This window comes from Mus caroli, unplaced genomic scaffold (assembly GCF_978045245.1).
Source record: "Mus caroli unplaced genomic scaffold, Mus_caroli_1 scaffold_16, whole genome shotgun sequence".
Taxonomy (NCBI): Eukaryota; Metazoa; Chordata; class Mammalia; order Rodentia; family Muridae; genus Mus; species Mus caroli.
Window position 1 is genome coordinate 5,942,748 of NW_028227271.1, and position 14,131 is coordinate 5,956,878.

At 44.8% G+C, this 14,131-nt stretch overlaps 1 protein-coding gene across 1 annotated transcript; it reads left to right on the top strand.

The window, feature by feature from the left end:
* Positions 1–5,661: 5,661 nt before the first annotated feature.
* Positions 5,662–13,521, top strand: LOC110311102 (olfactory receptor 10AD1-like). Its single transcript, XM_085831912.1, has 2 exons — positions 5,662–5,741; positions 12,558–13,521. The coding sequence occupies exons 1-2, from the start codon at positions 5,662–5,664 to the stop codon at positions 13,519–13,521; spliced, it is 1,044 nt and encodes a 347-aa protein (XP_085688038.1).
* Positions 13,522–14,131: the final 610 nt, after the last annotated feature.

Genomic DNA, 14,131 nt, shown 5'->3' on the forward strand with positions numbered 1-14,131 from the left:
CTGGATCGCTCTTCTGCATCCAAGACCAGCACAATGCCCTCATCAGCCTGTCCCAAACCCCACGGTCAAGGTCAGTGAGTGAACTCTCTTCTGCTAGGAAGCTGACCTTGTCTCTGACCTTGTCACCAGAGCCAAGCATACTCCGGGTCTCTCAGAGACCTATCTGCATTCACACCACACAGGGATCTGTAGCAGCCATGGAGAGAGAGGAGTCACAGCTTTGACTCTGTTAGCCTTTCCCTTGCTCACTTTCTCCCTCTCTAGAGTCTCCCAGAGTCTCTGCTGTCCAGATCTTTAACTGGCCACTTCTTCCCCTGTGTCTTCCTTTCCTAATTCCATCATGGTGTCAGTCCTGGCTGGGGTAGAAGGCCAAAAGTTTGGCTGTGACTGACATATGGAGTCCAGTTTCCAGGAGCAGGCAGAAAGAGACACCCCCGCTCAAACTCTTCTTCCTAGAGGCTGAGGCAGTACCCAACTCTTCAGTTCTGCTCCCACATCACCAGCCAAGCAGCCCAGCCTCCCTGGCTCCTTCCACAGGCGTTTCTCTGTCCCTGTCTGTAGGTGAAGGCTTTTGGAGTCTGGGTCTCCTGGTGTGTTTCTCTATATTAACCTTTTCTCTATGTTCAGACTTCCTCTCTTTGGTATTTGTATTATTCATTCATTGAGAATTTTGTTATGCTTTGATCATGTTCTTTCCTCTCTTAAAGCTCCTCTCAGATCCACCTCTATCCATCCAACTTTGTGCAGGGTTTTTTGTTTTTTTGTTTTTGTTTTTTTGTTTGTTTTTGAGACAGGGTTTCTCTGTGTAGTCCTGGCTGTCCTAGAACTCACTTTGTGAGTTCTGGCCTTGAACTCAGAAAATCCACCTGCCTCTGCCTCCCAAGTGCTGGGATTAAAGGCGTGCAACACCACTGCCCAGCCTTTTATTATTATTATTATTATTATTATTATTATTATTATTATTATCTCATCAAATATAACATGTTCTGTCAACACTTTTGAGTGTATGGGACTTCTGTGAGAACACAGACAACATGGCAGGGACCACACCCTTAAGAAAGCTGACTCTCCCAGTCCCTGCATCTATCACTTGCTTCCTCGTCTAGGAGTGGGACTTCATTCCCACCTTCCCTCTGCGTGGTGAGGATTTGTCTGGCTTGAGCCTATGTCATCTTGTGCGTGTTGTCACAACTGCTTTGAGTTCGTCCGCAGAGCTGCCCTGGCGTGCTTGGAAACCACAGTTTCCTTCCAGCCATCCACCACCTCTGGCTCCCAGACTCTTCCTGCCTTGTCCTGCACGGTGAGCCCTGAATGCTGAGAGGCAGGGGTTTGATAAAACCAGTGATTTAGGGTTACACATTCCTCAGTCTCTCATCTCTGCTCCCTGACCAATTCTAAGTCTCCGTATGATTTGCCATTTCCTGCAAAAAGAAATGTCTCTGGTGAGGATTAAGAGGTACGTCTGTCTATGGTTATAACAGTAAGTTATTAGGAGTCTGTTTAATGTTATGCCCATCTAACAAGGTAGTATGGGGGTCATGTCTGGGCTTTGTGACCTGGCTAGCCACAGGTTCTTGACCTCAGTAACAGTACCAGATAGGGATTTCAACCTGTGAAGTGGGCCTTATCCAGGCAGAAAGTGGTTGAAGACTCTTATGAAATTAAGGACGCTATCCTACCAGTGGACATGTCATGTCAGGCCAGTCACTGTAACTCTCAAGAGTTTATAACTGGATACCACTCACAGTAACATTTGTGCTTGCACCGCACCCTCCCCCAGCAGTATGAAAGCTAGCCAACGGGAACCAAGCATCCAAGTCCACTATATCCTTGATTCAGTTTCTCAGTGTGTTTCCGCCAACTCAGTTCCATCTCCCTGTTCTTCTCCTTGCCTTTCTACAGTCTTGAGTGCAGTGGTTCTCAACCTGTGGGTCACGGCCATGAGAAAACACACATTTCTCATGGTCTTAGGAACTCCCCAACCATAAGCTTGTTTCCGTTGCTACTTCATAACGTAGTTTTGCTGCAGAGCGGTGTCTCAGTTCCCGAGACCATCGGAACTCTGTGTTTTCCGATGATCATAGCCCACAGGCCTTGATCCTTCTCCCTCTCTCTGATGACTATGTCTCCTTTCCATTCTTCTCCCTGCTTATGTTTGTGTCTGTTTTCCCATCGGGTGTTTTTCTTTCCTTTCCCTTGGAAAAAGAGGCTGAGAAGTGACTTCTCTCAGACTTCTCTTAAAGGTTGTGGTAAAGAGAATGTGTCCCACACAATATTGTTGTTGTCATTGTTGTGTGTCTTGGGGAAGTAGAGAGAGGTTGTTTCTAGGAGCCAAGTAAAAAAGAAAGGATATGTAAATATATCTGAAAAGTGGCAAGTGCAGGGTGTTGCATCTGGAATGATGAGCCGAGGCGCATGGGTAAAACGTTTACCAGATGAAAATTCATATAAACATTTTTTAAAAGACTAGACAGTATAGACAGAAACAATGAAAAATTCCCAGAGAAGGAGGGAGAGGGGAGAGAGTAGGAGGAGAGATAGAAGTGGGGATGAGGGAGAGATGGGAGGAATCAGCTGTACTGAGGAGGAAGGAGAGCCTTTTAGAGCACACAGGGGAAGCCACCTGGCGTTTTGATCTATTTGTGTCCAGTTGGACAGGTAAGAGGTGGTCATCGATATCACTAGCTTATTAGAAAGCACATTTTACAGCATCCTTTGCCCTTCCTGAGACTCTCCGTTGGGGTGAGGTGCCATTGGTCACTAGGCTTTAATTACAGGGCATCAATTCTCTGGGTCACACTCCAAGCTGCTAGGGACTGAGTGTTAGCGAGGAGGGATTTAGCTTTATGCTTTCAGCACTCTACTTCCAACTTTCTTATCCCTACATTTATCCCCAAACAAATACACAATATCAAGTCAGACACTTCTCTTGGGCTCTGGCTCTGCATCAGAGATGAGAAGGTACAGTGGCATCGTTGGTGTGATACGGGGTGATATGACCTTGAGTTGTAAAATACTTGAGCCACACTTTGGAGAGAAGAGGGACATCTGGGAGGTGGAAGGCCAGACTATGGCAAGGCTTAGAGGTCAAGAAGGCCTTGGTGATTTGGAGACTAGTTTTGATATAGGTGATAATGATTGATGGCCCTGGGACAATATCAGCTGGAGCTTAACGACATGTAATGTGGGTGACACCAATCATACAGGAAGCAAAGAAACAGAGCAGAATTCAAACAAAAACAAAGGGTCTGTGCTCAAAAGTGCAAAGAAATATAACAAAAGTCATCATGGTTTAAAAGGACACTATGGAAAGATTTGGGGAAGACAGGTAAATATGAGAACAGTGCTCGTGGGGGTGAGAAGCCCAGTGGTCAGCACAGGGGCCCAGTGATCCTGTGGCCACAGAGTTCAGCCAACAGGAGTTACCATTGGGATCAGAGGTGTTTAAGGATGGATTTCACCTGCACCTTGACAGTAAAGGAGACAAAGATCTCCAAGAGGCTGACAGCAAGAGGCCATTTGAGCTTCTGCAAGTAGAGCTACCTTGACTCTAGACAGATAAACTCACACCAGGACAGACTTTGTAACCTGTCTGCAATTAGAGATACATCAGGACTTGACAGGGTCTGGGAGACATTTTACCTTGTGGGAAGGTTTGAGGATAGATTCAGTCTCTGGATTAATGTAAAGAGACAATCCCACACACAAAGAAGAAAAAAGGGCGGGGGCAGAATCTGGTTTGGGCTATACTTAACCTAGTACCCAAGAATGACCTTGTTTGTCATCAGGTCACCCGCTGGACTTGCCTGGGAGTAACTGTGGTTCATCCTGTTGTAGATGCTAAGAGAACACGCCTGCCTTGCTTCCTGAGCTGTTTGCATGGAGTCAGAGTAGAGTAGAGAAGAGGTGGGTGGTCATTTTCTTGTTGATACTAAAATTTTTAGCACCATGTGTCTTTCCTAAGTCTAGTCATTTGGAGTGAGGTGGCAGGAGTCATTAGGAATAAGACTTTAACTGTGTAGGCTTGCAAGTCACCCGGTCAGCCTCTGAGCAGCTGGGGACTAGTGGTTATGAGTAGAGAACAGTCTTTCTGACAGTGAAATATTTGGGAGGGTTGGAGAAGAGCAACATCCTCTCCTCTCCACTACAGCAGCAGTTGGGCTATGAGTAGGGGGCTAAGTCTTTGTAGGGTTCTTTCCATATGAAGAAAAACCACAGGGAGATGAGGGGAAACTCAACTGAAACTAATGTATACCGTCTAATCTTTGCCTGCCATGAGTAAAATGGGTTCATCTTCATTTTGTAGGAGAAAAAGCTTGAGATTCAGCTAGTAACACTTCTCTAGAATTGACTTTCAGGTGCGCCTGACCCAACCCAAAGTCCCTCTGCCTATATATACGGAATCTCAGTGCTTCTTGAAAAGGGGTGCGGCTTGGAAGAAGGGCATGCATGAGCATTTACGTAGTTTGTTGCTAAATTAATGCATTACCCTTGAAGATCATCTTTCAGTGATTATGTCTGAAGAAAACGGGTTACATGTTAAAGGGGAATGATGATATTGTAAGCCACCAGGCTAAGAGTGACAGAGGCACTTTGTTATGAAATTTAAGGTCATATTTTGTGCCCTGAGAAGCCAGGTTTGACTACCCAGCCTTGATAATCCAATTCAAACAGCCAGACTGGGACTGGAGAGACCCAGTAGTTAAGAGCACTGGCTGCTCTTGCAGAGGATCTGAGTTCTAGTCCCAGCTCCCCTAGCAGACAGCTCACAACCACATATAACTCCAGCTACAGGGATCTAGCAGTCTCTTCCTGTCTCAGTGATCACCCATACATATGTGTCATACACACACACAAAATAACAATAATAAAAATCTTTTTAAAAAAGAAAAGTAACCAAATAAATAATAAAAAGCAGAGAAAGGAAACATATTTGATGTGGCCACATTGGGGAAGGAACACGTAGGTCCAGTCATCCTCCACATTCCCCTTTGGATTCTGAAGTGACATTTGGTTTTAACAGCCAGAGATCTGCACACTAGGTGGTCCTAGTCAAGAGTATGGACCCATTTGTAAAGTGACCCAACAACTATCAAATCTCTTTTCCTTCTGACTGGCCCAGACTTCAGGTTTTTCAGGGGAATTCTAGTTTCTTGGGGTCCGTGTTTCAGTGGTCTTATAGCCAAAATAAGGGACACAAGTGGCCCTTCAAAACAGTGCCATCCCTGCCAGGCCAGTTACGATTTCATTTTGTGTTTGATTCTGATTCAAGTTCAAAGCAAGACTGGGGTTTTTAAATTAATAAATAAATAGCATACATATTTTAATGTATAAAATGCGATTTCATTGCTTGTTTGCTTTTGGGCATTCTGGAGATTAAAACAAAACAAAACAACAACAGTGTCTTACATGCTTGGCAAGCACCCTTACCACCCCAGTTAAGCAGATCAGTAACCGAGCTAAGGAGGAGAACCTTCTTAGGAAAGTGAGACCTCCCCTCAGCAATTTTGGGCCACCACCTCCCACCCCGCCGGGAAAGTGGATCCCCACTTAAGCCAAGCTAAAGAGATAAGAGGAGTAATTAACCCTGTCTATGAGAGAAAAATAAAAACTCTCATCTTAAAGAAAATTAGAAATAATTTGTTCTGATTTTGAGTGACCATGGCCTGGGTTACTCCAAATTCCATGTCCCGATATGAGAGTAGTTTCTCAAAGTTTTACAGTTTACAGAACAAATCGAGGTGCGTCCGCTAGTTTTCCATCAGCTCGACACAAGTTATAGTCATCGGAGAAGAGGGAGTGTTAATCTCACGGGGTGAATATAGGACCACTGTCACAATTTCGGGGCCAAATCTGAAGCAAACTTTATTTTATTCAGGTGCATCAGAGAGCTGGCCAACAACTCCCTCCTAATTCCGGTTAGAGAGAGCATGCTGGGTCTGCTGAGTCAGCACCTCAGGCCCTTTTAAGGAGTGAAGTCATGAGAGGTCTCAAAGCAGGTTTACACGAGAGGGACAACAGAACAGTTAGGAAGTACAGAAAAAAAAAAAAAAGTCACCCTCACGTGATCCCTGATTAGGGAGGGTTAGGATGTTCCGGCTCACTGCCCCTCCTCCCAGCCCGCCTCCATAATCCTGCCCCCATCTCCCCCTCTGATGGGGGTCTCCCCTAGGTATCCCACCACCACCACCCTGGCACTTCAAGTCTCTGCCGAGCTAGGCGCTTTCATTTCCACTGAGGCCATTCAAGGCAGCCCAGCTAGTAGAACACATCCCACTACAGGCTTTTGGGATAGCCCCCATTGGAGTTGTTCAGGACCCACACGGGAAACTTGGGGGTTTTTCTGTTTTTGTTTTTGTTTGTTCGTTTGTTTGTTTGTTTAACAATACAACAAAATGGTTCCTGCCTTCAAAATGGAGTCAGGCAGCTTCCTCCAGAGAGCCTCAGTTGAGGAAATACCTTCATAAGATCCGGCTGTAGGCAGGCCTGTAGGGCGTTTTTTTTAAATTAGTGATTGATGGGGAAGGGCCTAGCCCATTGTGGGTGGAGTCCGCCTCTGGGCTGGTGGTCCTGGGTTCTACAAGAAAGCAAGCTGAGCAATAAGCAAGTCGGTAATCAGCACCCCTCCATGGCCTCTGCACCAGCTCCTGCCAGGTTCCTGCCCTGTTTGCGTTCCTGTCCTGACTTCCTTTGATTATGAGAAGTGATGCGGGAGTGTAAATTAACCCTTTCCTCTCCGTGCTGCTTTGGTCATAACAATGAATGCATTTGGTGGGAACAGCAGAAAGGTGGTTACAGCAAGATGGAGAAGCCTTCCCAGAGGCCCAAGATGCTATCTGATGACACTCTTAGACTTTGGTTTGGTGGAAAGCTAAGTTAGCAGATTCCAAAGGGTATGTTATCTCTTCATCACAGTATGCTAGCTCTGACAGAGGTGGGTAAGGAAGAGTACATAGCTCTAGGGCTAAAGCTAGACCAGGAGCTACCATGAGGCTCTGTCAGGTCTGCCCACCCTCCTGAGTCCTGACTCAGAAAAACATAACTTATTTTGGCCAGTGGCCAGAGTCCTCAGATGTTCCCTCTGGTCGTCTGGCCTTTTTTTTTTTTTTTTTCTTTCTCTGAAAACGCCCCTCCCCACCATGAGGCTGCTCATCAGCCATGGGACTGCTGGTCTACCAGGCAGCTGCCCGGCTCTTTTGCCGCTGCCTACAAATGACAAATTTCCTCTTTTTTATCTTCCTCTCCCTCCTCTGGGCAGCTGCCAAGATTTACATCTTGCCTGGCTTGGGATGTCTCTTGTAAATGCCAACAAACTTGTCCTTGACCTTTCTTCAGAGTCTGATCTTAAATTCTTTCATTAACAGGACTAAAAAGCCCAAGAGGGTCCCCTGGTTTCCCTGGTAACGTGTGCACAACCATGGTAGGACTCCCCAAAATTTCCAGTAGCGGCAAGGTTTTTTATCTCACATCTTAGCTGTTATAAGCAGTGCCGCAGGGAACGTGGAAGTAAAGGCTGTTATGCTAACTCAGGCTCCTCCACGCGGGATACTGCTGCATCGGATGTTACACCTAGTTCAAAGTTGTTTGGGAAACGCTACCTTTAATATGACCGCTGGACTCGCATTCCCACTCACAGGGTGGAAGAATAACCCTTTTTCCCCACCTTCTTGCCAATATTTGGCTTTCATCTTTTTGATGACAGCTAGTCTATGAGGTTCGTATCTCATACGGTTTAATTTGCATTTTCCTGATAGTTAGTCATACACCTATTGGCTATTTAATCTTATTTTGAGAAATGCCTATTCAAGTCCTTTGCCCATTTATTTTTATTATTAATAGACTAATAATCTATTCTAATAGAATAATAATCTATTATTATCTCTCTCTCTCTCTTTTTTTTTTTTTTTTTTTTTGCTAAGGAGTTGCTTTAAACATCTAAATTGTTTGAGCGTGTAACATTGCACAACTTAAAATTAGCTATGTTCAGTCAAGGACTCTCAGTGCCTGAGTTTCTCTATTGCATTTAAGGCCTGAAGTGTCACCTTGATGGTGAATTAAAGCCAATGTCATCTTCTGATTGTCACAAGCCTGCTGCTGAATTTGCTCCTTCCCTCCCTGTTCAGCTCCTGGTGTCCTTAGGTCATTTCTCCTTTTAACCATGAAGGCGAAATTAGAGCCCAGGCCTGTGGATGGGGGGGTAGTCTAAAGTATTCTTGCTACTTTTAGCAGTGGGTGATTAAGAGCCTCAGAGAAATCTCATCGTACTGAAGGGCATCTCTCCCATAACAGCTGAGAGCCAGATAAATTACTTCCCTAGACTTCTCTGGAGAAGTCTTTCTAAAGAGAGACCTGGTGGTAGGATTAGATGTTCAACCCTGTGGGGGTCTCTGCAACCACCAAGGCCATCTAAGGCAAGAAGAAAATTCAGTTCAGCATGTCTCAGTCCCCGGTGTTGGTTCAAGCTTCTAGAGTCTCACCAGGCAGTTTAATTTAGGCACATTGAAGCACAGCACAATTTTGAAAACCAAGTTTCCTGATGACAATGAACGCAATCCTGTGTGCACAACAAAGCTTAGGATACAAATGCGTTAAAGCTCATTCCAAAGTCCATGTCACCTCTCCCATAAGGATGGGTTCTATTGTCTGAGAGGCAATGAATGCTCAGTCTCTGAAGAATGACTGACTCAGAGTGTAGGGAGGTCAGCTAGATATGGCCTGGCCCTACAGAAAGCACAGAACTCACCGGGCTGTTAACCACATCCATCCCAGCCTTCTGGCTAGAAATCAGACTATGCATCCCTTTCTTAGAAGAGACAGTGCTGTGCGTTTAACATTCCAGGTTTCCCTGGTGCTTATCTGTGAGCACAAGAAACTCTGTGTCCTCAACACAATCCGATCCCAATCATGCTTCAAAAAAAAAAAAAAACCTTGAGGAAATAGTTCAGCAATTAAAAGAGTAATTTTCAATCAAAAGGAAATGAGTCTATGGAACTTAAAAACCTCAAAAAAATCCACTCTAATATATTCAACTTTTCTTACAATGTTTCATGGATGCACTTATAGTGTAAAACTGATTTATCGATGTTGATTTTAACAAAATGTCAATCATTTGATTTGACCAAGGAAGACTTGGGAGCCATGACTTTCTTGGGGTCTCTTGGGGGCAAGGAAGAGTGGAAATTCGCCTGACCTCTCAGAAGGAATGCCCCTCTCCCGTGCCATCTCAAACCTCCTTCAAACTCAGCGTCCCTCGCTTCTACTTCCTGTTACTTCTACCCCACTTACTCTCTAGTTTTTTTTTTTCTTAATAATTCTATGTTCACTTCCTGTCAACTGGTTGCTTGCTTCGCCTCTTGACCTATGGTTGAATATACTTTATGGTTGAATATATTTATCCTGTCTACAATATTCAAGCAGAAAGCTCTTGGATTGAAAGGTGTGTGCTAAGGTGTGAGCCACATCATAGCTAAAAAACAGCTTTTTTTTTTCCAATAAATAACACAATCTTGGGGTCACAGTGTGATCAAATATCCTGCAACATATCAACTCATGGGGGTTCTTGAGTCTCAAGTTTGCTCTACCATATGTGCTTTATATCCAGAAAACAATGATTTTCTATACCATGAAGTGAAGAGTCTGAGCCAAACAATAACACTCTTAAATATGCATTAAAAATAGTTTTAGATGATATAGTAAATATGACAATGAGAGACACCCATTACTTGAGAAAAAAACCTACCAGAAGATAGCCAAACCTTGCAACTGAAGCTTTAAAAAAAAAAGAAAGAAAGAAAATTATAATAGATAGAATTTAAACAAGGTAAGACTCAGTTGAACTAACCTCATTCCCCAAACGGGCTGTTTTATGATTAGACAATGAGTTAATAATCAAATGCCGGATTTCCCCTGTTTCCTTTGTTCAGAGCATGATGGGAGAACAACAACAGAAAGACTTGTCTTTGTGAATATGACAAGAATCCAAGCGTCACATTGCCATGCCTGCTTGTTCTCATTCTCTGTGACAATTCATCTCTCCTGTGGCTGAGGCATTCCTTCACTGGTATTAGAGCCTAGTTTTTTTCAGGGCTCTGTCATAAACAAAAGACCAGCTGATTCCATGAGATATCCAGCCTTGTGGAATGGACTACTATTTGATTCTTGTACTTCCAGTCAGGAAACAGCTATTGGACGAACTGAACCACAGCCTGTAACATACTCTAATAAATCAGATAGATAGATAGATAGATAGATAGATAGATAGATAGATAGATAGATAGATAGATAGATAGATACATACATACATACATACATACATACATACATACATAGATACATAGATAGATAGATAGATAGATAGATAGATACATACATACATACATACATACATACATACATACATAGATACATAGATAGATACATAGATAGATACATAGATAGATACATAGATAGATACATAAATAGATACATAGATACATAGATAGATACATAGATAGATACATAAATAGATACATAGATAATGGATAGGTAGATGGATGGAACTAAAGGAGAATTCATATCTTCATTTTTTTGCATTTCTGAAATGAACAGATTTTAAAGTCAGGCATGGATACAAAAAACTTTAAAAGGGCAAGTTCAAAATATACAACTGGAAAGGCAAGTGAGGAGATAAGAGTGTGTCTTAGCAAAGGGCATCATGAGGCTGACAGCTCTCACCTACACTAGAAGGTGCCGTGCACACGCAGTGTGGTAATGTGCTTAAGAAGACATGCGTCTGTGGTAGCAGTAATGCCAAGGGACTGCAGAGCTCACCAGGTACCACTGTCTTCCAGAGTGGCCCACCAGCTCAGACCATCCTCCCTGGAGCAGCTCTTCCTCAAACAACATGCCATCTCTGTTTCTAGGGACAGCGATTCAGTGACACGGCCTGAGCAGCAGAGACATAGGATGAGGTAGGCATGGTTTTGCTTCACAAAATCTCACACGTGGACACAGGTACCTGACTGGCCAGCTGCTAAGGCACAAAATGCTGGCCAACACAGTATTGTTTCTGCTCAGTGAACTACAGTCAAGCACTGACCCTTAGTGGGGCTTAGTGAGTCATTGAATCAAATTCCAACTTCTTGGCCAAGTCCAAGAACTCTGTGGATTGTGGCTCACTGATGATGTATGTTACCCAATCATTTTCACAGTCTCAAGGTGTCTGCCGAGTGAAGGATTGTGGGTCCATATTAAACTCTGTCCTCTGCCCCTCCCTTCCCCTCCCTTTGTTTCTCTTCCCTTCCCTTTCCTTCTTTTTCCAGACCACAGGAGTAGCCCTAGATAGCAGAACTCTCCCATGTATAGATGATAGGAACGGGCCTGGCTGATGCCTTGACCAACCAAGAAATCTCACATAGAGGGAATCTAGTCCTGTAAGAAGTAGACATTAACAGGGGAGGTAGCCTCCACCAGACAAGAAGGAATATGAGACCTTGAAAGGTTAGAGTGCTCAATTCAACTTAGATAGCTGGCTGGTAACCAGAAAAAATGGGAAAGTGGAGGAAGAGGAAGGGGTGAGAATTAGCAGGAGTGGGATGGTCATGTAGAAGGCAAACAAGGGTATAGCAAAAAGAGAAGAGGAAAAACAGGACTGCTGAAGAACGGAGTTAAGCAGGCATACACTGGCATCTAAAACGCCTGCAGCGGGGAGGTGGGATGCATCTTAACCCCAAACAAGATGAAAGTACAAGAGATTTCATTTGAACACAGTGATTCCCTAAATGTTACAGTAATGAGAAAAGAGCATACTGATGCTGAATACTAAGATTCTAATGGTGTAAAATAAACACTATGTGGTCACAGGTACGCAAGTACACCTACACTCAATGCCCTCTGCAGGCTTAGGTCCAGAAACGCTGGCACCTATGAACCTTGCTCATCCAAACCCCATTCTCAAAGACATGGTTGGATCTTTTTTTTTTTTTTTTTTTTTATTGAAAATAGACTATCCTCTCAAACAATACATCCCAACCAGTTTCTTTGCAGCACCCACTGACCTCCTTTCTCCCCCAAAGCCTTTCTGCCCAATGGTATGTAAAACAGATTGTAAAGGAAAGGCACCCCATATTAAAGAGTCTCCTCCAGCCAGGCCCCCTTTCCTTGTGTGTGCAGCGTGGTGATCGAACACCTCTAGGGAAATCTGGCTGGGAAATCATGAGTCACTGCAATGACTGCCAGGCACTGTCACCTGAATAAAGGGAACCTGGTACTTCATGGGGAGAGAAATGAGAGGAGATAGAACATGCACACTCCACAGAGCGTCCAATCAGTCCACAGTCAAAGGGGAGCATTCACTTCCTCAGCTTCTAAAATTGGAATTTAAGCATAGAACATGCAGTGAGCATGGCATTTGTCATGACTATGCCATTAGTATACAGATTCTCCAGAGCTTGCTAAGTTCCAAAACTTTTACTATCGCACCACAGAAAGCCTCTTGCTGAGTGTCTGGTCCAGGTGACCATCTTAGCTCCCATACAGCTGTGTCCTTTGTGCTTTCCCTGTCCCCCATCCTCAAACAGGTCCCAGACAGCAGACCCGAAGAACGGCAGCACAGTGACTGACTTCATCCTCGTGGGCTTTGAGCAGAGCTCCCCTTCCACACGGGCATTGCTCTTCACCCTCTTCCTGGCTCTCTACAGCCTCGCCATGGCCATGAATGGCCTCATCATCTTTATCACATGGACTGACCCCAGGCTCAACAGCCCCATGTACTTCTTCCTTGGACACCTGTCTTTTCTGGATGTCTGCTTCATCACCACCACCATCCCACAGATGTTGGTCCATCTGGTGACCAAGAACCACACTGTCTCCTTTGTCTCTTGCATGACCCAGATGTACTTGGTCTTTCTAGTGGGTGTGGCCGAGTGCATCCTCTTGGCTTTCATGGCCTATGATCGTTATGTTGCCATCTGCCACCCACTGAACTATGCCCAGATCATGAGCCAGAAGGTGTGTGTCAGGCTGGTGTGTTCTTCCTGGATCTTTGGGATGGTCAATGGTATCTTTCTTGAGTATATATCATTCAGGAATCCCTTCTGCAAAGACAACCACATAGAGAACTTCTTCTGTGAGGCTCCCATAGTGATCGCTCTCTCCTGTGGGGACCTCAAGTTCACCATGAAGTTGATCTTTGTGGATGCCATTGTGGTGTTGCTCAGTCCCATGGTGCTCATCATCACCTCCTATGCCCGCATCCTGGCCTCCATCCTCCGCAGGGCCTCCTCCTCAGGTAGGGGGAAGACATTCTCCACATGTGCCTCCCACCTGACCGTGGTTGTCTTTTTCTACACCTCAGCCATGTTCTCTTACATGAATCCCCGCAGTACACATGGGCCTGACAAAGACAAGCCTTTCTCTCTCCTCTACACCATCATCACCCCCATGTGCAACCCGGTCATCTACAGCTTCCGCAACAAGGAAATGAAGGGGGCCATGGGGCGGGCTCTTAGGATAGGCAGCCTGGCTCAGGCAGAGTCTGTCTAGGAGGAAGATCTATAAGGAAAAAGTTCTCTCCACTGGACAGTGAAGAGTTAACTCCTTCCTAGCCTCACCATTTCTACCAGAATCCAGGAATGAACATTCATTGCCACCTTAGCATTGGACTGGAGGTTAAATTTCTTTTGTGTCTGTGGTGGTTTAAACATGCTTGGCCCATGGGAAGTGGCACTATTGGGAGGTGTGGCCTTGTTGAAGGAAGTGTGTGTCACTGTGTGGGCAGGCTTTATAGTCTCCTAGTACTTAAGCTCTGCCCCGTGTGGAAGAGAGCCCCCTCCTGGTTGTCTACTCATGACTGCCTTTGGATCAAGATGTAGAACTCTCAGGTCCTCCAGATCTGCCTGCACACTGCCATGCTTCCTGTCATGGTGATAATGGACTGAACTCTAAACCTGTAAGCCAGCCCCAATTAAATGCTGTCCTCTGTAAGAGTTGCCTTGGTCATGGTCTTTACGTCAATGGAAAGCCTAACCAAGAAAGCATCCGTGTCTCGTATCTCTAGTTGACTTTCAGGACAGACAAATCTTCTCTGACAATCACCATTTGTGAGAGCAGGATTTTCTTTGACTTTCACTGGCAACAGAGAGAGAAGCTCAGG

Bases quoted from the DNA above. Each gene is read 5' to 3' on its own strand.
- LOC110311102 (XM_085831912.1), top strand. From the start codon at position 5,662: ATGGCCTGGGTTACTCCAAATTCCATGTCCCGATATGAGAGTAGTTTC. The intron at 5,742-12,557 runs GTGCGTCCGCTA...ATCCTCAAACAG, and splicing joins AGTTTACAGAACAAATCGAG to GTCCCAGACAGCAGACCCGA.